The sequence below is a fragment of the Dryobates pubescens genome, chromosome 31, assembly GCF_014839835.1.
Source record: "Dryobates pubescens isolate bDryPub1 chromosome 31, bDryPub1.pri, whole genome shotgun sequence".
Taxonomy (NCBI): Eukaryota; Metazoa; Chordata; class Aves; order Piciformes; family Picidae; genus Dryobates; species Dryobates pubescens.
The window spans coordinates 242149-269468 of NC_071642.1; the positions used below are offsets into that span (position 1 = coordinate 242149).

Below are 27320 nucleotides of genomic sequence, written 5' to 3' on the forward strand. Positions count from 1 at the left end.
GTATCTGCTTGGAGCAAGCACTGCAGATAGGTGTTTCTTAGGCCCAGTTACAGTCTAATGCATGCAAAAATTTTTACTGTAGATTTAACAGTGTCTAGCTACTCTCTTCTGTATTTAGTGCAGCTTTCACTATTTGAACTCTCTTGACAGTGGCTGTTTGTGAGGTCTTCTCTTTGACCTTTATTGTTTTGCTGTTCTTTAGGGCTGTCGTTGAAAAATACCTGCTTGAAAAATCTCGCCTGGTTTCTCAAGAAAAAGATGAAAGGTAAGAGGTGAATGCAGTTTACTAACACAATTGTCATCAGTGCAAGAGTTCAAGAGCATCTAGAGTATCTAGAAGAGAAAAAAAAGGGCCTCTAAAGAGTGAAAGCAAACCCATTGTCTCTTCATGAGAGCAATGTGCTGCCTTCCTAGGAACTACCACGTCTTTTATTACTTGCTACTTGGAGTCACTGAGGAGGAACGTAAAGAATTTCACCTCAAGCAACCTGAAGATTATTTCTACCTCAATCAGGTAATCTCTGACAGGAATTTACCAATGCATGGACAAGTGTGGTCTTTTGGGTTCAAGATAAAATGGATTATTCTTGTTTTCCTGCCATGCTAGGGCTCTGTTCTTTGCCTTTAATTATGGATCTCTCTGTACAGCATAACTTGAAAATTGAAGATGGGGAAGATCTCCGACATGACTTTGAGAGATTAAAACAAGCCATGGAGATGGTTGGCTTTCTGTCAGCAACAAAGACCCAGTAAGCAGAACCCTCAGCATTCATAAAGTCATCTAAGCTTTTGTAACAGATAGCTAGTTAAGATTCATGGCTGTGTATGTGCTGGGATCACATTTAATCCAGGAGAGAGCAAGGAGAGCTGAGTGAGGGCTTGAAGTAGAATTAAGTCTAATACAATGCAATTTTTCTTCCTTAGGATTTTTTCAGTACTTTCAGCTATTCTGTATTTGGGCAACGTTACATACAAGAAGAAAGCCACAGGGCGTGATGAAGGGTTGGAAGTAGGACCTCCTGAAGTGTTGGACATTCTTTCCCAGCTTCTGAAAGTAGAGTATTCCTCTTCAGCTCTAATGTCTGATGAACCTTTTCATCTTGCTCTGCCTTGGCATCTTACCTGCATATCTTCTTGTCCATTTTGCTATATCTAGGGCTGGGTTATGTGATTTACAGGAGGGGGAGTGGAGGAAATTGGTGAAATTATTTGGGTTAGGGTTGTAATATAGGAATTTGTTTACTCACTTATTGGAGAGCTATTTAGTAGAGAGATTCTTCACCATCACAGGGAAACATTTGAATGAGTCTAGGCCAAAAGAAGTTGAAGAATTGTGAGGATGGATGGGAAATGTAACTGTTGTCTAGGAGCCTGGGCTTCGCTGAGCCAGTTTTGTGTTGCTACCCTGTTACTCAGTGGGGAGCCTGAGGGTGACTGATTCTTGTTCTTGCTTGTTTTGAAGGTTAAACGAGAAATTCTAGTAGAAGTGCTAACAAAAAGAAAAACTGTGACTGCTAATGACAAGCTCATTTTGCCATACAGCCTCAATGAGGTGAGTCAGGAACACTGGCGGGGGAACTGAAATCCCTGACCCTTGCTTTGTGCTGCACCAGCTGCTGCAGCTTGCCCTCGCCTTGAGCGGGAGGTGTGGGCATTGACGGGAAATGCTGGGTTTGTGTCTCAGGTTTGTAACCTTTGGGTGACACTGCTTTCAACTAGAAATGGGGTTTTTAAACAAAGCTCTGAAGATGGTTTGATCTGCAGGCGATAACAGCTCGTGATTCAATGGCCAAGTCCCTGTACAGTGCTCTGTTTGACTGGATCGTGCTGCGCATCAACCATGCGCTCCTCAACAAGAAGGACATGGAGGAGTCTGTTACGGTGAGCTGCTCTCCGGAGTAAGTCTGAGAGTCAGAGAGTAGTTTCAGTCGGAAAAGACCCTAGGATCATCCAGTCCAACCATTCTCTAACCTACCAGGGCTGAGGCTAAACCATGTTCCTCAGCACCACATCTCTGCAGCTTTGAAACACCTCCAGGGATGAGGATTCAGCCACCTCCCTGCAGCTTGTGCCAGGCTTTGAGAACCCTTTCAGGGAAGAATTTTATTCTCCTGTCCAGACTAAACCTCCCCTGGTGCAACTTGAGGCCATTTCCTTTCATCGTATCACTTGTTACTAGGGAGAAGAGACCAACCACCACCTGGCTTCAAGCTCCTTTCAGGGACCTGTAGAGAGCCAGAATGTCTCCACTCAGCTTCCTTTCTACCAGGCTTAGCAATCCCAGTTCCCCTCAGCTGCTCCTCACCAGCCCTGTTCTCCAGACCCTTCAGCAGCTTCTTTATCCTTAACCACCTTTCTTTGTAGACAGTTACGTGTATAGCTCTAGCAGACAAGGCTGTAGATGATGTGTTCGGATATCTGGGATAAATTTTGCTGCTTCTGAAGCCTGTGGTAAACTTCTTGGTAATATTTCATCATCTCTGTTTTCCACAGTGGACTTCACTGCCAGCATTCAAGTGGCGTCAGTGCTGGCTGCAGGAGTTAACTGCTGTCAGTTCACTGTAAGACAGGTTGTTTAACTAGATGTCTGTGTCTTCTTTCAGTGTCTGTCCATTGGTGTTCTTGATATTTTTGGGTTTGAAGACTTTGAAACCAACAGTTTTGAACAGTTCTGTATAAACTATGCAAATGAGCAGCTTCAGTATTATTTCAATCAACATATTTTCAAACTGGAACAGGTAAGAAATGAAAGTGCTGAAACAGGCTTTTGTTTTTAAATCAAGTGCTCCTATCTTATGCAAACTGACTCAGTACTCTGCAAAACCCCATGGCATGAGTTTTGTAATTGCTTGAATATATCCCAAAAAGTCTTACTTTTTAATCTCTTAAATGTTGCTCATTGTTCTTTGAAGGTTGCAGCTCTCAGTGCTCTACATGCACTAATGGTAGTGGGGTCTTGTATTAAGTCTCTGCTTGATTGCAAGAAGCTAAAAAGACATTTAGGCAATCCCAGACAGAATTCACATAAAACTGAACTTTGAGATTTCAAGTCTGTAGGTGAGGTGTTTGTTTCAGGTTTCTGTTTTGTGTAATGGCAGATTGTGAGTATTTAATCTTTGCGGCTTCGTCCACCTGACTGCACTTAGGGGATACAATTGCCTGTTGCTATTGGCAGTAGCTCTGAAATCCTGCTGTTGTTGGCCTCTGTTAATTTACTTGTTTGCAGATGCTATCATCTTACAGAGCTAACAGATCCTGTCTCTAGACTGCAGCTTGTTCTAGACGTGGTTTGTGCTAAATCTTTCTTGGATCACTGCTGAAGAGATGTTCTGCAGGGTGATGTCCTGTGCTGTCACCAACCTGTAGATAACTTTTAAAAAGAGGAGAGTCACCGAAGGTCTCTTGTCTGTTCAGGTCCCCGTTGGTAGCTTAGGACAGCCATGGCTAGCCAGGGTAAATAGTGACATTGTTTTTTTTCTTTATAATTCCATTTTTCAAACAGGCTTAATCTTTGAATGACCCATTTCCTGGGTCTCTTGCAGCATGAGGGCCCTCAGGGCCAGCTCTATATCTTTTTAAAGAAAGGCTTTTTTGTCTGTGAAAGTGGCATTTCAGTTGCACAGGTTGCCACCTGCACACAGCACTCTGGGCCTGGACAGGCTGAGTTCTACCTGCTTAGAAATAATCAATTGCTAATCAGCATCAGAACAGGGAGAGGTGCTCATTGTCTTTCCTTAAACATACACTTGCAGAGCCAACTTGCTGTGCAGTGTTAGGTGTTTTGCATTAGTATCTTGCTAGTTTTTCTTCCTGTGGGCATTTACAGCACTAAGAAAGCCTCCTGGGTTGGTTCCATACCTTAACGGGAAGCTTGTCCTGTCAAGCCTTTGCTGGGTTGTCACTGCAGCAGAAGAACTTCATGTTCTCTTGACAGAGCTCTCTGGCTTTTCTGAGCCTCAGGACATATGTTGCTTCCTCAAGGCTTCACTGCCTGGTTTGGGACCTCAGCTTCATCTCCCAGTGCAATTTGGAAGTTCTGGAACTTGGTATTCAAATATTTGTCCTTTCCCATAATATGAGAACTATGGAAGAGAAAAATACACTTGAAATCTGCCTACCCACAGTATTGATGTAATGCTTTAGCCACAGGTTTGTGGGACGGCACAGCAAAACTTGCTTTTCTCTCTTTTAAACAATTTTACCAAGCATCTGCTGTTGAGTGACTTTCCTAGGTGGGCCTTCAATCTGCCCCAGTGTGCCTGCTCTTGGTTATAAATTGTCCTTAGTTTTGTTTCTGCTTCATAAGCTGACAAACTCAACTTGCCATAGCTGTTGAAGGAGGTCGTTTCAGCATTTAGACCACAAGATGTTAAAGGTCAGGGCACTGTACTGATGAGGGAAATTTCTTGAGCTCCACAGGAGGAGTATAAGAGCGAAGGGATTGCTTGGCACAATATTGACTACACTGATAATGTGGCCTGCATTCACTTAATCAGCAAGAAGCCCACTGGCCTCTTCTATCTTCTGGATGAAGAAAGCAAGTAAGCAACCAACATCATCTGGGAAAAATGTGTGGCAGGGAGGAGGGAGGGTCTGTGAAAGGGAACAGAAATAGAACACCTTTTAAAGGAGGGGGAACTTGTGGGAAGCACAGGTCAGCATGGGGTTGGGCTAGATGGTCCTCAGAGATCCCTTCCAACCCTACCCTTCTGTGGTCTTATGACTATGATCTACACTGTAGTTTGCTTCTGGTGACTCTAATATGGTGGTGATACAAATTGATGCTAAAATTGAACTTTGGCTTAAGCAAACTCAGAAACACTTCTGTGTTGTACTGGGGATTGCAATGAGGATACAAGGCAGGCATGTAAGGCTTGGCAGTGGTTAGCAGCAGCTAAACTTGACTGATGAAGTGAGAGGAAGCATTGATGCAGACTTGAAACCTCAGAATATTGTGCTGTGTGTAGAGCTGTTAGGTTTTGGTCCAGAAATGAAGCCCATCTCTAAGAGTCGAGGCAGGTGCGTGTGTGGAAGTGTAGAGATCCTGCATGGTAGGATAATTCCCACAGGGATCAAGAGGTGTTTATCATTGTCATCTCAGTATTGGAGCCGACCTCTTTTGTTTCGTATTCCTAGTTTTCCACATGCTACCAACCAAACTCTGCTTGCAAAATTCAAACAGCAGCACGAGGAGAACAAGTTCTTTGTTGGAACCCCAGTGATGGAGCCTGCTTTCATTATTCGACACTTTGCTGGCAAAGTTAAATACCAGATAAAAGTAGGTGAAAGAGCTGCTGGCCACACAACCCAGTTTCCTTGCCTTTCTGATAGTTTGGGTGGGTTTTTTTGTTTGTTTCTTGTTTTGTTTTTCCAAGAAGTATAAAATTTGCTGGGAGTGGGTTGGATGTGTCCCCAGAGGTACTTCAGATTTATTTTCTGTTTGTAATGTTGTAGGCTGGAGGATAGCACTGGCTGCAGTGAGAGCTGGTCACAGCAATGGATTGTTCTGAATTGTGGTTGAGCTCTGGAGTCAGGACACAGCTTTCCTGAGAGCCTCTGGTTCAGTGTGCCTGTTTTGCAGGATTTCAGAGAGAAAAATATGGATTACATGAGACCAGATATCGTTGCTTTGCTGCGGAGCAGTGACAGTGCTTATGTCCGGGAGCTGATCGGCATGGACCCCGTGGCTGTGTTCCGATGGGCCGTGCTGCGAGCTGCCGTCAGAGCCATGGCTGTCTTTGCAGAGGCTGGGCGCCAGAGAGCCCAGAAGGCTGCAGGTATGGGCTGAGAAAAGTGCTCTGCAAGCACCCTCAAGTACTCTGCAATCAGTTAGTGCTTGTTGACACGACTAGCTTGAGGGGAACCTAATGAAGGTCAACAAGGGGAGGCTAGAGTAATTCTGAAGTGCTTTTCTGAGCAGCTGCAGTTTGCTCTGCAGTAGGAGGGAGTTGGAGAAACAGAATTATTTAGCTTGATAGCTAAAGTACTGGAGCAGAAATCCAGGCCATTGGGTAGATCTTTTGCTTTGTTACAGTTTGTGGTTTGGGCTTTTTTTTCTGTGATGCTCATATCATTGCCAAGATTCAACTTGTTGATTATTTCATAACAGGAGTGGTACGTCAAGGACCCAGAGTTCCCCTTGCAGAACTCCAGACATCAAATACACCAGCAGAAAAAGTTTACCGGTGAGAAACACATTTCTGACCTATTTGGGGGAAAGCAGATGACTCTCTGAGCCACAGTATCATATATCAAATGTCATCTGGAGCTTTCACAGGGGTAGCCTGGTTTATATCTTCTGTCTTGGTTTGCCTGGCCATTTTGGTGCTATCAAAACAATGCTCTGCTTTTTTTCACATGAGATCCAGTACTACCAAATGGTGGTGGTAGAGCCGCAGTTCTCTTTACCACTGGGTTTTGAGTTCTGTCTGCCTTTTGTCTGTTGATTTTAGCATTGTGTGTTCCTCTGCAGCCAGTTCTGTACCACTGAAGTGTTTGTAGGAGCACTCATGGGTGTCACAGCATTATGAGATGGTTAGGAGGCAGGGCATATCCCACAGAACCACCTCCACGTGTTGCTCTCTACAGGCATATTTGCCTTTCCATGGAGTGTTCAGGTTTTATACGTGTTCCTTTTGCAGCTGCTCAGTGCTTGATTTCTCATTTGATTGTTCTGAGGATTTCGATATAGATGCTTTTGAGGACATCATTTCTCTTTATGAGAACAAGAAGTAAGTAGAAATAGGCTTGCACTTAACAGCCAGGGAGGCACATTCCTGTACAGACTGACCTTCTGAGCATGCTCTGTGTAAAGGTGAAGCCCTGAGGTACATGACACGGTGGCCTCATGGTGCTTCAGAATTACTCCTTCGTGGACAGTCTCTGTCACTTGTGGCAACTCAGGTTACAATTCAGGTGAAAGGATTGGTCATGGGGTAAGATCTTGGTTTTCTTTTGATATCTTGAACCAAAATCTTGATATTCAAAAAGGCTCAGAGGTGCCAAGGGAAGCAAGTGACCATCTGTAGCGCTGCTGCTGCCGCAGAGAGTAGCTCAGAATGGTGCTGGCATCTGACAGTCAGAAGTGATTCTTAACGCTTCTGTTATTTTTGGTTTGTGCCTCTCTGGAGAGTAAAGAAGGTAAGTTCTCTGCCAAGACACACTGCTTCACAAGCTCAGTGCATGCTTCAGACACCAGAATCTGCCATGGATTAGGGACCATCCCAGGCTTACTTTGAAATCCAAAACATGGATATGTTTGAAACAAAAATGAAAAACTAAATCCCATCTGTATTGCTGTAGTAGCTGGCTCTTGCCAGACTCTTCTGATGCAAGTCTGCCTAAGCAGATGTATTCTCTTAGTCAGATCTAGCTATAAAGATACTTACTGCTTCATGATATTTGTGTCTGAAAAGGCTGCTTAGCTTAACAAAAGGGTTCCTTGCCCCTTGAGAACACTTTGCTAAACTGCCCTCTGTGTTCTGAATTGATGGCTCAAGATTTTACATTGAAAGGTAGAATTAGAGGGTAAGTTTAGCATGAGGCCCTGTTAATGAAATTGGAGGGCACTGACAAAGCCAGAAGTGCTGGCTTGGCATCGGAATCATTCATGCTCAGGAAAAAGTAGTCTGGGATTGACCTGCTGCTGTTTGGAGAGCACTTGGTGATGGGATCTCTTGAGGTTTGACTTCTCTCTCATGGCTGTGTGTCTTTGTTTGCCACCTTTGTTTTGCTGTGGATCATTTTAGAGACATGCATGAACAAATCATCGCAAGTATTAAAGGACTCCCATGGCAGGGGGAGGATCCCTGTAAGCTGCTTCGGTCGCTCAGTCGGCTTCAACACCGCTCCCACTTCATGTGAGTTCTGGTGCCCCAGGCATTGCTTTGACAGTGCAACAGAAACCAAGCAGTAAATGCAGTCCAGAAAAATAGACCTGTCCCAAGTCTTCTGCAAAGAAATGACCAAGAATAAAATCATTCCTCCTAAAAAGTGTCAGGGCTGTAGAGAAAGCTTTGCTGCTTCCTTGTCTTAGCTGGAAGTGGAGCCTGCTTTTGGTGTGAACTTGCTCAAATCCCCTCCTCTGTGGTGCAAGCTTGTTGCAAACATTCAGCAATGAAATCTCCCAAGCTGTAGCTGATGATTTCTGAAATTTAGGATGCTAATGTTGTGAACACGTCAGGGTTAAGGCTCTTTTCATGTGCATGTATGTAAGAAAATCAGTCTGGGGGCCACTGTATAAGTGTAAACTGGGTGGCATGGAGTTGGAACATGCCTTAGAATGCTGTAGTTAATGTGCTTAGAATTGGGAGGATGTGAGCCACAGCCCAGAGGTTCTAGTTCCCTGTCTGTGAGGGATGTGAGCTGTGCCTGAGGTTTCTGTACTGCTCCGGGAGGTTCTCAGCTGTTACCACCACTCCCGAGAGCAGTGCTAAGACTCACCTGAGTGCTTTCACAGGGATCCTGCTGCAAGCAGCAATGACTCTGAGTTGTGTATTTCAATTTGTTAGTGCCTTCCTATTATGACAGGAGTTAAGTTTCCAATAGCTACAGTGTTTATTTAACAAAAAAAGACTCATTTTGAACAGTTTGCATTGTTTGCATTGATCACTTGTAAGAGACGTGCATGAACACACCCTGATACTGTTGTGCTCATTTCCATCTATCCTTTGTCTTGCCTCATGAATTGCATCAACATCTGGCTTGCTGAAATAACCTAACATCCTGTGGGGTCTTGGATTTTTCTTAAATCGTCTTCTAATATTTTAACAGGAAAAGTAGAGGTATGAAACAAAAGCAGATCATTCCCAAGGTAAAGTTATGCAGTAAACTTACCTTTCTCTTGGGGTCCTTGGGTCAGTTGGTTGGTTTCCTTTTTTGCTGTGGTTCGTTCTGATTGCCAGAGCTCACCTCAGAAGATGCTGTTTCACAGCACAGGGAGGCTTTTTGACTGTCTAAAGAAAGGATAGTTAAAATGCTCACCTTTGTAAGAACTGCTGAAGAGTTAAAAGCTGGCATCTGTTTAGTTAGGCTGGAGATGCCATCAATACATGAAGTCCTTTCTAATCAGGCCATGGAAGGCAAACACAGGGATGGCATCATCCACTTTGCTCACCTTACAGTCTTGGGATGGGCCAGTGGAAAAGCTTCCCTCTTAAGGAGATGCTTTGGTCCAAACCAGAAATGATGATGGAGTGTAACACGTCACTGAATGTGGAGCTCCAGGGAGCTGGCTTCACTGTTACTCTTTTTGAAGTAGACAGAGATATTTTTCCTTCAGGCAAGAGACTTGTGTTTTGATTGTGAAAACATTCTTCTAGAACTTGCTGGATTCCAAGTCTCTGAAGCTCATAGTGAGCATGACCCTGCATGATCGAACGACCAAATCCCTCTTGCACTTGCACAAGAAGAAGAAACCTCCTAGCATAAGTGCACAGTTCCAGGTGGGTGACTGATGTGGTGGTGGACAGCTCAGGGTGCACCCTGACCTCCTGGGAACAGGCCTTCCTGAGCTGTTTGAGCCTGATTCTGCTTGAAAAACAAAGCGAATTTGTTGGGATTTGTCTGAAGTAAGGTTTATTACTTGATTAAAGTTAGACCTTGTTTAGAGACTACCCTGAGAGCTCTCTGGAGCAGTTCTTGTCTGCAGATCTAGCCCTGCGGTTCCAGCATTCGCAAACCCCACTTTCAATTACCTTGAGAAGAGGTACAAACAAGTACAGGGATCTGCTGTACAGTGAGGGGAAACCCCCATGTTGGATGACATAGGACTTTGGAGAGCCATCAGGTCTGAAACAGCCTTAGTTCCAAGGAAGAAGCTGGGTTTCTATCCACTGCAACTCAGAACGCTGCTGTCTGAGGAAGAAAAATGTTTCTGAATATTGCATTGCAGACTTCCCTGAACAAACTGTTGGAGACACTGGGCAGAGCCGAGCCATTCTTCATCCGCTGCATCCGCTCCAATGCTGAGAAGGTGAGACTGGGCTGCTCTGGCTGGGGATCCAGGTCCTCCAGCTCTGCCATGGGTCTCTTGACTTGTTCACTGGTACTCTAGGCAACTAGGGTATGAAATCAGAACGTGTTTTCTCTGATGGACAGAAATCAGACTCCTCAGGCATTTACTAGCTGCTGGCTGCTGCTTTCTTTCAGAAAGAGATGCTGTTTGATGAGAGCTTGGTGCTTCAGCAGCTGAGGTACACTGGCATGCTGGAGACAGTGCGCATCAGGAGGTCTGGCTACAGTGCCAAGTACACCTTCCAGGTATGTGAGGAACTGGAGGTGCAGTGTGTTGTCAGAAATGTCTGGCTGTGGGGAGCTTCCTCTTTTTTTGTGCCTGTATTCACATGAAGCTCATCCATTTGGGATGAACTGTAAAAATTCACTGTAACTCTGACAGAGCTTGCACAGTAACAAGTTGTAGCCTGAACTGTTGTGTGTCTCACCTACCAGTAAGTTGTCCTACCGGTTGCATGATAGAAGCAGAGTGCTGTGCTGCAGACATGAGTGGTCAGTGCTGCATGTTTCTGTCTCCCTACAGGCATTAGTTTTCTGTAAAACTCTGTGTCTGTGTGGTTCTGTTAGATCATGGAATCACAGACTGGGTTGGGCTGGAAGCAACCTTGAAGATCGTTGGTTCCAAACCCCTGCCATAGGTGGGGACACCTTCCACTAGCCCAGTTGCTCAAGGTCACATCCAGCCTGGCTTCAAATACTTCCAGGTTTGGAGCCTCCACAACTTCTCTGGACAACCTGTTCTAGTGCCTCACCACTCTCATGAAGAGGAACTTCCTCTTAATCTCTCATCTAAATCCTGCTTCTTCCAGTTTGAAGCCATCACTGCCCATCCTGTCACTGCATGTCTTTGTAAAAGGTCCCATAGATTCCCATACTTGTGATCTTTGCTGTTACCTAGAGGCTGAATGAAGCCTGCATTTTGGAGAGTAGGAAAAACTAATTCAGTTTGGAGTGTCAACTAAATGTTTTCAAACCCCTACAGCTTAGATGTCTTAACGAGAGTTTTAAAATAAAGCTAAAACTCAGACCACATGACTTTGATCTCCTGCTGCCTTTGCTTTTCACAGGAATTCATAGACCAGTTTCAGGTGTTGCTGCCCAAAAATGCCAAAGCCTCCAAGGAAGACATCTTTGTTTATTTGAATAAACTAAAATTGGATGAGAACTACTATCAAATAGGGAAAACCAAGGTCTGTGAAACCCCCCATAACCAGTAGGAATTGCTGATGTACCCTGCAAAATGTAGTGCAGCTCCTTTGCAGCTGTTGCTCTTTTCTGAACTTTGTAAGTAAGTGACCTGCTTCACCTCCTGCAGCTGTTAGCTGCCTCCTCTTGGTGCCAGCCTGCCATCAGGCACCACTGTTCAGTTCTCTGTTGTGTGGGTGCTGCTCTGGGGAAATTGCTGCTCTTGGCATTTGTCGAGCAGGCTGATGTTTGCATCTGAGGAGGGAGCTGAGATGTGAAGTCTCTGATGTGCACTTGCATGTTTTGGAATCAAAATGCTCCTTTTGTTTTACCAAATCTGACTCACTCTTGGTGCACTGTTGGCTGATGAGGTTTGGTTCATCGCTATGCTCGCGTTTGGCAGATGAATATACTCTGGGAGGCTCTCCCCTAAGCATTTATTGATGAGCCCTCTTGGCCCGAGCAGGTGTTTATGAAGGAGGCTGAGCGGCAGAAGCTGCAGGATACGCTGCACAAAGAGGTGATGCGGAAAATCGTCCTGCTGCAGAGCTGGCTGCGGATGGGTCTGGAGAGGAGGCGCTTCCTCAGGGCACGGCAGGCAGCCGTTGTCTTACAGGTACCCAGCTGCTTTTTCTGACCAACAAACTACTCCTCTCAAATCATCCCCTGCTTTCAGTACCCCTCCCTCACTTGGGAACTCTCTCCTCCAAGGCCTGCTGGCGTTCCCGGTGCCTTAGGCTGGCACTGCAGAGGAGCAGCGCAGCTGTGTGCATCCAGGCAGCGTGGCGAAGGTACAGGGAGAGAAAATGCTACCTCCAGCAGAAGAGGAGAGTTTGTCTTCTGCAAGCCATGTTCAGAGGACATCTGCAACGTCAAAGGTAAAGGCAGAGGAGCAGTGCAATATGCAAAGGGCCTTTCAACCACAGAGTGAGTCTGCTCCGTGCCGAGGTCGGGCTCTGGGTGATGTCCTGATTGAAGACATTCCTATGGAATACTGCAGTCCCCATCAAATGGCTGCTGCTGGCTGGGGGCTGGTCAAGTACTTAGTGCCTGAGCAGTGTTCAGCTGAGCTGTGCTGATGCTCCCAGCTCTGAGAAGCAGACCTCCATCCAGTCCTATGGGGACTGTATTTGGACTTCACATTTAGGCTGCATTTGAATAGCCGGATGCTTTCCTTGACTGGTGGGCATTAAGTATTTGTGTTTTCACATTATCAATTCTTCACAGATTTCAGAAAATGGTCACAGAAAAGCAGAAAGCTGAAGAAAAGCAGAGAGAGAGGCAGGAAGGTCAGGTTGCAGAGAATGATACAAGCAAGGATGAGCACTGTGAACAAACAGACCAGATGCCTGTGAAACACAAGTCAGAGCTGGATCAGGGTGCTGAGGACTGTGATCAAGCCCCAGATAAGCAGCCTGCAAACGTGAGCTGGTCTGAAAAAGCCCCAGATGAGCAACTTGCAAACGTGAGCTGGTCTGAAAAAGCCCCAGATGAGCAACTTGCAAACGTGAGCTGGTCTGAAAAAGCCACTTCCCTCCAGAAGAACGTGCCCGAGAGCGCCGAGAGAGTCCCAAGCAGCCGGGAGAAACGCGAGTCCCGGCGGCAGAGGGGGCTGGAGCACAACGAGTTACAGAACAAGCACGTCCTGCTCTCCTTTGAAGGGCCACCACCCTACCAGGGGGAGCCAACCTCTTCTGAAGGTGCCCTGGAAACTCCTTCAGCCTCAGAGACATTGGAGGCACAGGATGCTGTCCTTCAGGGCAGCAGCAAGGGAGAGAGAAGTCCAGGGGAAGAGAAGGCTCTTTCAGACACACCAGCATCAAGTGAGATAAAAGAGAGCAGCTCTGTTCCTGAGCAGCCACCTGTGTCAGGAGATGACAGGACCCTGGACAGGACAGAAATGAAAGGGAATCAGATGAAAGGCAGCCAAAGGCTCCACAGGCTGGAGAGGCCAACACATCTTGCACTGAACCTGCCCAGCATGCCGGCTGAATGCTGGGGAGAGAAGAACAAACGCCTTGTGCAGAAGGCTGCCAAAGATCTGGATAGTCCCACTGGTTCCCAAATCCAGAGATACGTGGATGACCCAGGGAAGCTGAAGTACAAGAGAGAGAAGTGGAAAGGGAAGAGACAGTCTGATGCTGGCCAGAATGACATGCTGAGTCAGTCCTTGGATGAGAGAACACATGGGGATAAGTCTCCTCAGAAGCAGCTGGAGTAAGGGCAACTTCCTCATCCTCTAGATGTTTTCAGAAAACAGCCAGTTATGATGTCTAACGATAGAAAACTGCTGAGAACCTGTGCATCTGGCCATGAGCTGAGAGAAAACAGAGCTCCCTGGCTCCTAGTGCTGCAGTTGACTCTCTGTAGGTAGAATGTGTTCAGAAGGAGGTGGTGGAGTTGTCATCATTGGAGGTGTTTAGGAGGAGACTTGATGGGGTGCTTGGTGCCGTGGTTTAGTTGATTAGGTGGTGTTGGATGATGGGTTGGACACCATTATCTTGAAGGTCTCTTCCAACCTGGTTTATTCTAATTCTTACTCTATTCTATTCTAAAAGATGCAGACCCTGCCTTGCTGAATTCAAGTGGCCAGCCAGGACTGGAGTTAGAGCAGGCTCTGGAGTTTATTTCCATGTGCCTTTTGTCCATTGCAAACAAGGTTTTAGTGACCTCAGTTTGCAAGTGTCATCTCTCTGACACAGCAGGGCATCAGGACATCCCCAGGTTAGGTTACTTTTGCAGTACATTTTGCATTTGAATGCGAGCTGCAGGAGTTGGACAGGGCTCTCTCTGGGCTGTAGCACTGATGTGTGGGTGATCGAAAAGGTAAATATTAAGGGACTGCAGACTTATAAAATGCTCGTTCTGAAACTGTTCTTGTGCCATTGCAGAAAGAAGGGGAATTCATCTTCATTAAGTGATCTTTCAACACTGGCCCAGTCTGTTGCTATGAACCAGGTACTGATGCTCTTCTACGTACTTACACTTAATTATCACTTGTGACTAATTTGCTATAGCCTGTTCTGTACACCTGTGTTCCCTTCAGGTGAGTTAGTTTGGGGTGTTCTTTTGGTTGGGTGGAGTTCTTTTGGTTTTGGCTTGATACCCATGTGAAAAATTAATTGGCAAGTGCTATGCAACATGTAAAATTAAATTCTAATAAGCAGACCCTTGATCAGAGCATTACATGTACTTAGATCTTGCATTAGCAAGCTGATACCTATTGGGTAAAGTGTTTTGTCTTGAAGCAAGCTTCTTTTCACCATTCTGTTTTTTAGAAGCATTTAAAGGATTTGTTTTGCTCAAAATGCAGATTCTTGACTCCTCTCTGTTGTAGCCATTGCCAGATACGATAGAAGAAGGAAAAGGCCCCAAGAAGCAGGCTGTGCAAAAAAGGCCCAGCGACCTCACACCTACCTCAGATGCATTTGTTTCCCTGCAGCCCACGAGTCAGCAAATAGATGCCAGGTACATATCCTCTATGTGCCTGGCCTGCCTTTAGGGAAAGGGAACCAGGCAGGGGAGTTTCCACTGGCATTTGAAATGGGCATCCTGAGACTGGTTGTGGAGAAATGTGTTGACATCATCTCCAGGAGTGGCTGTGCTGCTGCTTCATGTTGCAGTAAGCATCACCTCTCTCCACTGCTTCTGATGTGACAGACATGGCTCTGCTTTTATGTTCAGATCTGCTTTTAAAAGTCCTCTGCGTAGACTCTTGGGGAAAAAGCCAGACAAGAAAATTCCAAAGGAGAGTCCTGATGTGATTGATGAAGGAGAAGGCCTCTCCCTTGTATCTTGTGTCCTCTTTCCAGAGACCGGAGGAACCCTGAAAGTTTCTGAAGGTGAGTTGCTGGGATTTGATCACCAACTCGCTGAGATCCATCTTGTGTAATGCTTTGCATGGGAACAAATCCTGCAGAATTCAGGCTTCCTGCTGTAATCCACTACTGAACTTCTTTCCCAGCTTCCTCTGGGCAGACGAGTCGCCTGCAGGCCGGGGAGCGCCATGGGAAGGAGAGCAGCAAGGCGAGGAAGAACCGGACCATAAAGATCAGCAAGATCTCCAGCGTGTCCCAGAACTGGAGAGCCTGCATGGCCCGCGAGATTGCCAACGCCAATGAACTGAAACACCTGGATGAGTTCCTCTTGAACAAGGTAAGGGGCAGCACCTGGGAGAAAGCTCAGGGCTGTGCTGGCTCTGTGGGGAGTGTTAGACTGCTTCACTAGATCAAGTTTATTATCATGATTTAAAGCAAAGGGGAAGCGATTTGGTAGCTGCACAGAATGATCACAGAAAAACTAACCTAGCAACTGAAGCAGGGTGTTCCAGGGTGTTCCTGTCTCGGTGCAAGCTGATGCAGACCTGCTTGCCTTCCAGATCAATGACCTGCGCTCCCAGAAGTCTGGTGTGGAATGTTTGTTTTTTGAAGCCACTGAGAAGTTCAGAGGGAACATCAAGACCATGTACTCTGCTCCTGTAAGTAGTAAGTCTCAATTAAGTGAAAAGTTGGTAGGTAATAAATTAATTGAGGGTGCAGTTTAATTGCTTGAACTACAGCTCTTAAGCAACGCAGTTCAGCAATTCTTAGCTCAGTGTTAGACTTGAAAAAGAACATTTTACAGCTCTTCTGTAACCTTAAACAGAGGTTAAGGTTTTTCTCTTTCACTGAGCTGTAACTTATTTTTAGAGATGGATGGATTTTGCTGTCTTCAGCCTCTTCATGCTGCTGTGTTTAAACACCAAAGAGAAGTGCCTACAGCTTTGCCAGTATTCTTCTGACACTGCCTTGTCTCAGCCAAGTGCCTCCTCTCCACTTGGGAAGTGTGCTGTTGTGGGCTGTTATTTTGTGCTTTAATCCTGAACATGCTTCCTCACCTCTGAGCTTAAACACACAAAAAGATGAAACTGTCTCAACAGTATTCAAAAGGACTCTTCTGAATAATATTTTTTCCTTCTCTAGAATGGGCAAATCCACGTTGGCTACAAAGATCTGGCAGAAAATTACCAGCTTCTAGTTACAAATCTGGCCCAAAAAAGGGAAGAAAAAGAAGTCAAGCTGGTTTTAAATCTCTTCCAGTCCCTTCTGGATGAATTCATCAGAGGATATACAAAGAGAGATGAATCTGAGCAGTCCAAGGTATAAAATTTACTCTGTAACTGGCTTTTGGGGAGATTAAGTGACAGCACTCTCCTCGGATAAGGAACCTGTGCCCTGTGTTCTGCTATTTGGGAAACACTTCCATACACAGATCACCTGTCTGTCACACTCTGAGCACTGATGCACCTTTTTTGATTCCTTTGTTATTTACCTTTGTATGTTCACAATCTCAAAGTGTTTTTGCATCTCCTTTGGTGAAACCTTAGGAGCTGCCTGAAATGTTTAGAGCTGGAATTGCTCTGTCATCAGGCAATGAGCTCAGCTGATTTTTAAAGAAGTTCAGACAACTCTCATACCAAGCTGAAGCTCCAGTACAGTGCCTCAAATGTCCGGAGATGCAGAATAGGGAGAAAAAAGCCCAAGGAATAATGGAATGTCTGAATCTCAAAGACTGATGCTAGTTTTGTATTCCATTGCAGCAGACCAAAGCCCAGAAGAAGAAACGGAAACAAGACCGTGCAGTAAGTGCTTTCTTGTTTGCCATCATCTAAGTCCTCAGCTGTGCTCATGAAAACACTCTTGAAAAAGCTGATTTTGTACTGAAGTTCTGTTTTATTTTGCATGCTGAATCACTTGCTCTGCTATGAAGATGTGATACAACACAGAGCTGTTCTCTGTAAACCACAGATGTGCTTCTGCAGTGCTAGGTGGCACTCGATTGTGTTCTTGCTTCTCCATGGCATCTTTTAGAACTTAATGGCTTTCTGAATCAACCAATGGTTTGGGTTAGAAGGGACTTCAAAGTTCCTCCAGAGTCATGGGACTGTTTAAACTGAAATGCTAAATATTGATAACAAACTATAGCCACTGCATCACACTGATGAACTTTAATCAAGGTGACAAGTTCATGATGCAGGAAACCCAGCTGCTTTAGTAGGCTGAAATTTGTTTTCAAGTTCAAAGCCATCAGTTGTAACTGTGAAATGAAAGTGGAGAATCTAAGATAAGGCAGACACTTATATTAAAAAGAGCAACAATAATAAAAAAGGCAAAGAATATCCCTTGGTTTCATTCTGTCTTCCTCCAGATTGAAGAACACAACGGCCACGTTTTCACAAACTACCAAGTGAGCATACGACAGTCGTGTGAGCACTGCTGCTCCTACATCTGGCCCATGGAAAAGGCTTGTCTCTGCAGTGGTAAGTGGAAGCACTTCCTGTCTGCCACTCAGCCTACACAGTGTGCAGGTCCCTTGTAACTCTGACTGGTACAGAAGGGGCTTAGTGCGTAGATGTCTAAGGGGAGATCCTTAGTGTCTGCAGTGCTGGTAACGATTGTTTTCTTTCCAGTTTGCAAGCTGACTTGTCACAAGAAGTGCATGCCCAAAATCCAGAGCAGCTGTGTGTCCTGTGGGAAAAAGGTAAGTACTGTGTGATTCTAGGACTCACGCTTGCAAAATGCTGCTGTTTTGTCTAGCAAATGAACAGTGAGCAGAACGGTTTAAACATTTCAATTCACTCCTCTGCCTGCACGCAGTCAGAGACAGGTCCTGCAGTTGCAGAAACACAACCTAAACGGTTCAGAAATCTTCTAGAAGGTGATGCTCAAGCTACTTTGGGAACTCTCTGTAACACTTGGTGCTATGTTGGACAAACTGTTAAAGAAATCCTTCCATGCATACCAGAAAGCTTCTTTATTGCTGCAGCTCAGGAAATCTGCCTTGTGGTCCAAGGCTTTTTGTGTCTGGAAGCACAAGCTAATTGTAGCATGCAACAAGGGAATTGTCTAGCTTGAGAGTAGGTGATGCACAGGGCTTGACTTGTATCAATTCCAGAATGAACAGGATGCAGAACCTCGTCACTTTGGAGTGTGTGTGAGTTCCCTGACCAGTGAGAGGAACTCAGTTCCTGTTGTCATGGAGAAGCTGCTGGAGTATGTGGAGATGCACGGCCTCTACACCGAGGGCATCTACAGGAAATCAGGGTCAGCAAATCGTATGAAGGAGCTGAAACAGTTGCTGCAAGCAGGTCAGGCAGTGTTGTCCACCTTTGAGGTTTTCTTGCATGATACTCCTTTTCTCTGCAGTTCTGTCTGAAAATATCTGCCACTTCTTAGGGTTTTAAACCCAGCTTTTTGTGGCTGTGCAGGCTGGAAGAAGTTGCTTAGTACATAAAAGTGACCACCAGCAGACTTTGGTTTTATCCTTCTGAATTGCCACTCTTGATTCTGTGAATCTGAGTGCTTCTAATCTTGCTTCTTTGGGTTCCTATTGTGTACATCAAAGACATGAACTGCTTGAAATGACAAAACGGGTTTTTTTTCCCAGATCCAAACTCAGTGAAACTGGAGAACTACCCTATCCACACCATCACAGGCATCCTGAAGCAGTGGCTGCGGGAGCTGCCGGACCCCCTGATGACATCCGCCCAGTACAATGACTTCCTGCGAGCCGTGGGTGGGTTGGGCAAGTGTCTGAAGCAGTGGGTTTTGAACTTGCTCTTTCCTTGAGAAAGGAACCTCTTAAGATGCTCATGTTGGCTAAGCAGCTTTCTTCCAGTACACTTCCTTTCATTTTTTACATAAACGGAATTCCTCCTCTGGCTTCCTTGGCCTTGCTTTTGGATTCCTGTGTGTGGAAGCACAACATCACCACCCAGCTGCCTAAGAACAGCACTGTGTGAATAGGGTTCCCCTTAAAGATTTTTTTCTCCTCGATGTTCTGGCCAAATCCAGTAAGCCAGATCTCTCAAATAGTTAGACTCCCTTAACTTCAGTGAGAGTAAAGCACCCTAATTATTATTGGAGATCTTGGTGTGCCACTTGATGGTCGCTAGCAGCAGCATCTGAAAAAGCAGGAGAATTGCAGTGCCTCGTGGGGTGCTTTCACATCTAGCTATGACCATTAGCAAATGAAGTGACAGTGTGACTTCTGAGAATTTAATCTCTCTGCCGCAGACAGTCTGGGACAATGTCAGCGAGTGCTCGGTGGCTTCCCACTAGCATTGCACAGCAGTTTTGATCTTGTGCTTTCTCCCCTTGTGCAGAGCTACCAGAAAAACAGGAGCAGCTCTGTGCCATTTACAGTGTCCTTGAACAGCTGCCACAAGCAAACCATAACACCTTGGAGCGCCTCATCTTCCATCTGGTCAAGTAATGAGTTTAATTACTTCATTTGTGGAGAGGCTCCCTGTGACTTCACAGTCCCTCTTGGAAGCTGTCTAAAATTTTAAACTCCTTAAGTGTCAGGGTAGGGATTGTGCTGCTGGCTTAGAAGTGATGGAATTAAAGCTTATAGCTGTGCTAAAAAGCAGATGAATGTTTGTGTTCTAGAAGGGTTCCTTCAAACTTTTTTTGTTCTGAACATTGAATTTCAGAGTGGCTTTGATAGAAGATGTCAACCGCATGTCGCCCAACGCCTTGGCCATTGTTTTTGCACCATGCCTCTTGCGTTGTCCTGATCCCTCTGACCCTTTAACCAGCATGAAGGATGTTTCAAAAACAACCATGTAAGTTTTAGCAGCCTGCTGCATAGGAGTGCTTCGAAACACAGTGAAAGGCCAGTACTGCCACCTGCCTTTGTGTGAAGCTGAGGCATGAGTTGCTCAGTTCTGGCTCTGCTAGTGCTGCCAATTTGTATGCCCTGCTCTGAGTCCTTCCACCTCTCAAATTTGCAAAGCACAAAGGACAGCTTTGGAACCTAAATAGCAAGTCTGTATTTTACAGCAAGATAGTCTCTTGAGGGGATTGTGCAGCACTCATATTCTGCTGAGAATCAAGCCATAATGAGCAGGATATAGAATTAAGCTGTCCCCTGCATACTTGGAAACAGCTGATAATTTCTTGGATGTTGTTCCTTGAATTGAAGAAGGTTCTGTGCTTCATCCTCTTTGTTCTCACCCTCCAGCAACTCTGGCTGTCTGAATGCCCCTCGCCATCCTCACTGCATGACTGGTCTTGCATCTGTCCCCAGTGAAAGGAGAGATTGAAAAATGTCAACTTTTTCTAACTTCTTACTGACCCCTGAGGCCATAGAGGTGGAAAAGGGCAGCTGCAGGCTCAATCTGCATCTCCCAGTCTGTGCCAGCGCAGGGAAGACAGCTAGGAGCAGTTAGCAGCCATGGTGGTGTCTGCTCACTTACCATTGTCGTGTGCAGTCAGCAGGAGTGTCTCTGGTTACCCAGGAAGAACACCTGCCATTCCTTATCACAGTCTGTTCTGTCTTGCTTGCTGTGTTGGACTCTTCACCCTGTCCCCACACCCTGCTGTAGGGCAGGCCCTGGGATGTGGCTTGCAGGCCATCCCCCGGTGTGCCAAACATCCCCAAGTCAGCAAAGGCATCTTGTCCCAGGAGCTTTTCTGGCATGAGGCTGCTGAATAAACTTTTGCCCTTTTGTCCAGGTGTGTAGAGATGCTGATAAAAGAGCAGATAAGGAAGTACAAGATAAAAATGGAAGAAATAAATCAGCTGGAGGCAGCTGAGAGCATTGCTTTTCGACGGCTCTCATTGCTTCGGCAGAATACGGTAAGTGGTGAACTGAACCCCAGGACCATTCAGCAGAAAGCAGCTGCTTGAAGGGATGTGCTGGCTGTTCGTCCTGCCTGTCCCATCCAGTAAGTCACAAATCAATTGCAGGATGAGGAGGAGATGGTTTGGACATGTCCAAAGATGTAGGTAGGAGTTAAATACAGAGCTGCACTGGAGTCTCTTTGATAAATGAAGGGTACAGGGGTGGGGTTCCGCTCTTGGAGCGGTCAGAATGTGTTCCCATGTAATTCAGTCACTGGAACTAAATTGCTGAGCCTCTTAGATGGCAAAGGTGTTCCTTTACTTCAGAGATGGATGGTGGACAAAAGTATGATATGTTCTATTAAGGCAAATAGGATTTTGTTGTTGTACTGATTAGAGTAAAACCACACTCTGTCTGCTCAGAAGTTGCACATAGTGAATTTGGTCTTCATTTCTCTCTAGCTCTGGCCTGTAAAACTTGGGTTTTCTTCCCCTTATGAGGGGATGCTGGTATGTACCCCGCTTGCTTGTTAAGAGTGCATGGGGTTTCTCCTTACTGCATGACTAAAATACTAGGTGTGCTGTCACTCGGTTTGAGGTGCCCTTTTGGACAACTGCATGTGTTGGAGCAGCTTTCTCCCCAGACTGCATGCAGGACTGCTGACCTGTCATCACATTCTGAGTGCCCTGTCCTGGGTGCAATGATCTTACTCATAAATGTCTATTAAAACTAAGGTGAGGCTGGTAAATCAAATTCCTGTGCTTCAAACAAGGTAACAAACCCCCAGAAATCAGGTGAATAGAGACACTTCTATCACTTTTTGAAGCATTTGTGTGGGTAACTAACAGCTCTTCATCCATTTGTAGCCTTTCCTCTGGCCTACTCATTTGTCTTCTGCCTTGTAACTAGCAGCCAGTCAAGGATCATACAGCTGAGGACTGAGGTGTTAAACCTCAGTTTGTCTTGCAGAGCAAAAGCTCCCAGGCCAAAGGAAGTGACAGTGGCAGCTCAGAACTGAACTCGGTGCACGAAGAGGAGGACGTTTCTGAAGCTGATAATCGGGAGAAGGAGATTCTGATTGGTCGCATACAGTCAATAAAGGAAGAGAAGTGAGTGACCCTTCTCCATCTCTGGAGGTGCCACCTTGGCATCTCTTGTCCCAGGTTGATGCTGTTCTGTGTCCCTTTGTGAGGGCAAAAAGGAAAACACAGAGGACTGGCTAAAAGAGCCCTGAGAGGCTTCTTGCAGGAAGGCTGACCTCCAAGCAGGAGCTGCAAGCAAAGCCGCCGGGACCAGAGGTGTCTGAGTGCTGCATGTCCCTTTTGCTGCAGGGAGGATATCACCTACCGCCTACCCGAGCTCGACCAGCGCGGCTCTGACGAGGAGAACGTGGACTCGGAGACCTCAGCGAGCACGGAGAGCCTGCTGGAGGACAGGGCAGGGCGGGGGGCTACGGAAGGTCAGTATTAAGGTAGCGTGTGTGTTTTTTATTCTACCAACCTCAGCTGGTCACAGCTGCTTCTATCAGCTTATTGTTTTGTGCACACTTTCAGTATCTAAGGAACTTGTTTCTTTAAAGCAATTCTTGGATTACACTGCTGTGCTCAGAGCTCCATCATGCCTGCCAAAGACTTTTGCGAAGTGCCTTCTCTTCTGCAAGCCTCTTCAGACTCTTCTTTTGCATCCCTGGCTTCAAGACACCGGCCATCTTTGACGCTGCCCAAGATGAAAGTGCCCCATCGAACTCCGGTGATGCCAACAGCAAATATAAAACTTCCTCCTGGGATTTTCAAATGTACAGAAGGATCTCAGGGCAGGATTTCTGCTAAGGAGGAGACTCAGGTACTGGTGAGACGAAGGGAGCAGCCAGCAAGGCGGATGGACAAAATCCACTCTGTTTATGTGGCACATGGCTCTGCAGCAGCCCAGGAGCTCTCAGGAGGATGTGAACCAACAGCCAAGGTTCAGCGCAGGTTTTCAGACCCCTACTCTCACCTTCCCTGTCTGGAGCAGTGAAGTTCTGGAGCTGTCAGAACCTTTTCTGAAGTTGAGTGCAGCTGTGGCTTTAACCCTTTGGAGGCTGTGAACTTGTTCTTAAGAACAAGTATACAGTACTGCGTGCACGTGTACAGTACTGTAAGGGTTAAGCAAGGCTGTTTGAAACAAAGATTCTTTACCTTAGATTAAAACCCTGCAAAGAAAGTAGAAGATAAGCCTGGTGGAGGAAAATACAGGAATTTGAGTGCGCAGGAAACGAGACAGTCCCCAGATTCTGCTGCCGTGCCTTTTTCCAGTTGCCTTACAATGGGGTCCAATGGGACCAGCTATGACGTTTTGGGTCAATTTGTGTTGCCTTAATATTTTTTTTAATGTTTTTATGACCAATTTCTGTGTGGTTTACAGAACTGTTAATGTTGTAATAGCCTTAACTGAGACCAAAATACATAAAAACGTTTATTAATACATTGCACTTTTAAACAATCCGTGTGTGTTCATGAATGTCTGCCTTGGCTAAAGGACAGTTTTGTCGAAGGAACTCTTTGTTTGGAATCACTTCTCAGTGTCAGTGCTTCCTAAAACACGGGGAGAGCTCAGCACCGGGGTAGGCGCACTAGCACCGAGCCCGGGGTGTTGCCTCAGAGCAGTGCTGGGGGCTGGTGCTGTGCAGAGCTGGGTCACACCCGTGCGACGAACCCCGAGGCTGGGACGGGACCCGCTGGGAGCAGCAGGCTCTGTGCCAGCCCTTCACGGAGCTGGTCTGAAACCCCTGCTCCTCGCCGAGGTGCAGGAGGAGCAGGGCTCGGACACTGTCGGCACACTTCAGGCGCTGCTACTGCAGCCCCCACACAGCATCTCCCTCTCGCGGCGCTCTCTGTACCCGCCGGCCCCGCCGCGCCCCGCCGGCCCCGCCCCGCCGGCCCCGCCCCGCCGGCCCCGCCCCGCCGGCCCGGCCCCGCCCCGCCGGCCCCGCCCCGCCGGCCCCGCCCCGCCGGAAGTGGCCGTGAGGCGGTTTCGGGGGGGGGCGGCGGCCATGGCGGCGACGCGGCTGGAGCTGAACCTGATGCGGCTGCTGAGCCGGTGCGAGGCGCTGGCGGCAGAGCGGCGAGACCCCGAGGAGTGGCGGCTGGAGAAGGTGAGGCGCGGCCTGATCCAGCCGCGGGGGGACGACGCTCCTCGGGGGGAGGCCGGCAGGGGCCAGCTGGCGGCGGTGGCGCTTCCCAGCCTCTGTCCCTGCATCAGCGCGTTCGGCTCCGGGACAGACCGAGGCAGCGAGCGCTGGGGAGCGTTACAAGTCCAACTGGAGTCGCAGCCCTCTAGCGGGCAGAGTGTTTCTCCTTAATGCTGTCACTTACGAGTTTTTTACCTCCTCAGTATGTGGCTGCTCTGGAAGACATGCTCCGAGAGCTGAAGAAGCAGTCGAGGTGAGTCCTCTGCAAGCCAGGGGCATCCTGCATCTCTCGCCTGTCAGACAGAGACATAGCCCACAGACACCCCCCCAGGGCAGACCCTGTCCTCTGAAATAGCTCTTGGAGAGGGACAACCTCTGCCTGCAAAGCAACAACAGCAGAGCCCTGTGAGGAGCTGTGTAGCTCTGCCATGTTCCCCACACGTTTCTCTGCCTGCCAGCCTCGGCCCCTCCGCCATGCTGTGCCCCAGGCTGGCAGTGCCTGGGTGATCTGTAGGGGCTCTGGGAAATTCCTAGCCAGAGACTGCTCCTCATAGGATCAGCAGAGTGGTTTGGATTGGAAGAGACCTCAGCCCTGTGCCATTGGCAGAGACACCTCCCGCTAGACCAGATTGCTCAAAGCCTTGTCCAGCCTATCACTGATCTGTGTTAGAAGATGCTTCTTGAAGAATCAGATGCTTGGGGGTTTATTTTGCTTAGAAAGTCTCTTGGGCAAGAGAGAATGATAATAACTTCTGGGGGTTCTGTTACTATTTTCAATTCCAATAGCAAGCCAGCTCCAGAACTGATGAACGAATACTCTCGCAAAGTAGACTTCCTGAAGGGGCTTTTAGAAGCTGAAAAACTGGTAAGATCTGCTTGAAAAGACCTGAGTGCCCTCTGTCTGTATTCCCTTTATGGCCTATAGCAATAGGGTGACTCTCTCATTGCTTCCTCCTCACAGTCTTCGTCAACCGAAAAGGCTCTGGCAAATCAGTTCTTGGCCCCTGGCCGTACCCCCACAACAGCCAAAGAGAGGACCCCAGCAACTAAAAGGGTTCACCTGCAGACAAAGGCTCGATGCACAGGCAAGATGAGGAGCGAGCTGCTTGGCACAGTATGTTGTGCTGCTGCTTCTTTAGGAGTTGTCTCTTGCTTCTTTTGATGGCTGTGCCTCAGCTGTGCCCCAGGCTGGGTGGCCAGTCATCTTTTTCTGGTTTGGGTGGTCTGAACGCTGGGTACAGGCACTGCCCTGAGCCTGAAGGACCGTCCTTTATCACTGACCCTTTTTAATCTTCTCTTTTGTTTCTCTTTCTGTCTCCCAGGACCCCTTGGCTGCCAATGGTAAGTTTAATCTGTTGGCTTTTTCTGCCTTTGGTTAGCTAGGGAAGGGAAGAGGAAGGCTTTGTTTTATTAGGGGTTGGTCAAGGTGGTTCAGATAGGTGTTAACACCCAATGAAACCAAAGGCTCTAACAGGTGAAAGCCTGAGGGCTGTTACCAGTATGGGAGCAGGGACTCGCAAGAACCCATTTTGTGTAGAGCTCATCTAGAGCAGACACTGTGGGTGGAGAATGAGCAGGGGCAATTTGCCTTTGTTGCTGCTCAGAGGAAATGAGGCGATCTCAGGTGCCTGGAGTGGGTGTTGTGCAATTCCTGCTAAACACCGACCCAAGGCAGGGAGCTGCTAGGAATTCATTTGTAGTTTCCATAGCTACTGTTAGAGCAGCTGGAGCTAGGCCAGGCTAAGGTGCCCTAAAAGAGAACGTGGCTTAAACTGTGCCCCCAGGGATGTGATTCATCTGGGCTTTGTCTCTCAACCCTGCTTTTGGGTTGGGTGTTGTCTTTCCCCTGTGGGAAGCAGACAGCCTTTTGAAGTGCTTATTCCCTGGGGTGGAGGGTCAGGTAGGATTTGGACACCAGAAGAGCCTTTCATAACCTGCTCAAACACAGATGTCTCTCTTCTTGCAGATTTTGAGGAGTTCACCGTGAGGAAGCGGAAGTGAGTGCAGATGTCTCCTCCTGGTGCTCAGTGTTTTGGGAGCTGCTTTCCCAGTGGCCTTTAAATCATAGATGTGCTTCCATCTGGGTGAAGGTTCTGCTGCTAGACACCAAATACAGTGACTGCTGACAGCCATTCTTGGTCTTGTCAGAGCTGCAGAGTCTGGGGAGGGTACAAATCTCACCTTTGTCACCCCTGTACTCCTGCAGAGGCCTCGCAGCTGATGAGAAGCAGTCAGCGGTGGAGCTGGATGCTGTGTTGCAGCACCACCAGGACATGCAGGAGAAGTTAGCTGAAGAAATGCTAAGTCTTGCTCGCAGCCTCAAGAACAACACTCTGGCTGCACAGAATGTGATCAAGCAGGACAACCAGGTAGTGCCTGAAAGGGCCACACTCTGCAGGGGGCAACCTGAGTCCAGCTGGGATTGGAGAGGAGAGGCTGGGGGTAAAACCTGTCTGCTTCTGTAGTGCAGCTGAAGCTTTTGTCTGTTGGGAGCAACAAGTCAGATCTGTCAGAGCTGAGTCTGAAGCTGCTTTGTTCTCTGTGCTCCCAGACGCTGTCGCATTCCCTCCGGATGGCAGACCAGAACTTTGAGAAGCTCAAGGATGAGTCTGACCGCCTGGAGCAGCACGCCAAGAAGTCAGTCAACTGGCTGCTCTGGATCATGCTGATTGTGGTTTGTTTCATATTCATCAGCATGATTCTCTTCATCAGGATCTTCCCCAAACTGAAATGATTCTCTTCATTTAAAATGGCTAGAAGTGCAGGTCCTAAGATGAGCTGGTGCAAGATCTCTCTACAATCAGTTTCTTTACCACCTCTCATGTCCCTAAAGAGGCTGCCCATGACCTACCTTGCATCTCTCTTGTTCAGTCACTGACTTCCATGCGGAGTTCCATGCTGGAGGTTTTCTGCACTTGTCTGCTTGGTTACTCTGCTTAGTGAATGTTGTTGCCCATTGTGGGAGAACTGGGATCCAGGCAGCAACTACTCACAAGTTTCATAGTGGCTAGATACAGTCCTGATTCTACTGTGGCAAATGTTAGGACCTCTAAAAGGCATTTGTTGAGGGGCAGCAGATGAACCCCATCTGTTCTCTGGCCATTTCTGATGCTGTAGGAGCCACCGGATGGGGCCTTGGGGGCTGCCTGCTGATGCCATAGCAGCCCCGGGCCAGGGGACAGTGGGGGAAGAGCTGCTTGTGAAACCCAACTCTGAGCACACCCCAGTGGCAGCCTCTGGCTCAGAGCTGTTCCGTGTTGGTTACAGAATGGGAATGAAGGGAATTTGACACTTCCTACCTGAAGGGTTTTTGATCATTCAGCAGAAGGGTTGCAGGTTGGTTTG

At 47.2% G+C, this 27320-nt stretch overlaps 2 protein-coding genes across 2 annotated transcripts in view; both read left to right on the top strand.

Annotated features, from left to right (window-relative positions):
- MYO9B (myosin IXB) overlaps window positions 1-23271 on the top strand; it is a 36874-nt gene extending 13603 nt beyond the window's left edge. Inside the window, 38 exon segments of the mRNA XM_054175483.1 lie at window positions 203-265; window positions 415-514; window positions 649-749; window positions 925-1054; window positions 1463-1552; window positions 1765-1881; window positions 2604-2738; window positions 4420-4541; window positions 5137-5278; window positions 5582-5777; window positions 6110-6185; window positions 7749-7859; window positions 8773-8812; window positions 9321-9443; window positions 9893-9973; window positions 10150-10260; window positions 11082-11204; window positions 11666-11813; window positions 11816-12077; window positions 12427-13416; window positions 14091-14157; window positions 14537-14667; window positions 14884-15041; window positions 15164-15354; window positions 15578-15676; window positions 16161-16337; window positions 16778-16819; window positions 17386-17497; window positions 17648-17718; window positions 18133-18325; window positions 18625-18753; window positions 19343-19448; window positions 19673-19804; window positions 20697-20820; window positions 21268-21315; window positions 21776-21915; window positions 22138-22265; window positions 22386-23271. Of these exon segments, the coding sequence (XP_054031458.1) occupies window positions 203-265; window positions 415-514; window positions 649-749; window positions 925-1054; window positions 1463-1552; window positions 1765-1881; window positions 2604-2738; window positions 4420-4541; window positions 5137-5278; window positions 5582-5777; window positions 6110-6185; window positions 7749-7859; window positions 8773-8812; window positions 9321-9443; window positions 9893-9973; window positions 10150-10260; window positions 11082-11204; window positions 11666-11813; window positions 11816-12077; window positions 12427-13416; window positions 14091-14157; window positions 14537-14667; window positions 14884-15041; window positions 15164-15354; window positions 15578-15676; window positions 16161-16337; window positions 16778-16819; window positions 17386-17497; window positions 17648-17718; window positions 18133-18325; window positions 18625-18753; window positions 19343-19448; window positions 19673-19804; window positions 20697-20820; window positions 21268-21315; window positions 21776-21915; window positions 22138-22265; window positions 22386-22822 (5746 nt within the window). The 3' untranslated portion in view covers window positions 22823-23271.
- A 557-nt stretch (window positions 23272-23828) lies between these two features.
- USE1 (unconventional SNARE in the ER 1) lies at window positions 23829-26710 on the top strand. The gene is made up of 8 exons (XM_054175342.1): window positions 23829-23939; window positions 24179-24228; window positions 24762-24840; window positions 24937-25089; window positions 25298-25316; window positions 25942-25972; window positions 26182-26344; window positions 26527-26710. The coding sequence occupies exons 1-8, from the start codon at window positions 23838-23840 to the stop codon at window positions 26707-26709; spliced, it is 780 nt and encodes a 259-aa protein (XP_054031317.1). The 5' UTR covers window positions 23829-23837; the 3' UTR covers window position 26710.
- Window positions 26711-27320: the final 610 nt, after the last annotated feature.

Bases quoted from the DNA above. Each gene is read 5' to 3' on its own strand.
- USE1 (XM_054175342.1), top strand. From the start codon at position 23,838: ATGGCGGCGACGCGGCTGGAGCTGAACCTGATGCGGCTGCTGAGCCGG. The intron at 23,940-24,178 runs GTGAGGCGCGGC...TTACCTCCTCAG, and splicing joins AGGAGTGGCGGCTGGAGAAG to TATGTGGCTGCTCTGGAAGA. The intron at 24,229-24,761 runs GTGAGTCCTCTG...CAATTCCAATAG, and splicing joins GAGCTGAAGAAGCAGTCGAG to CAAGCCAGCTCCAGAACTGA.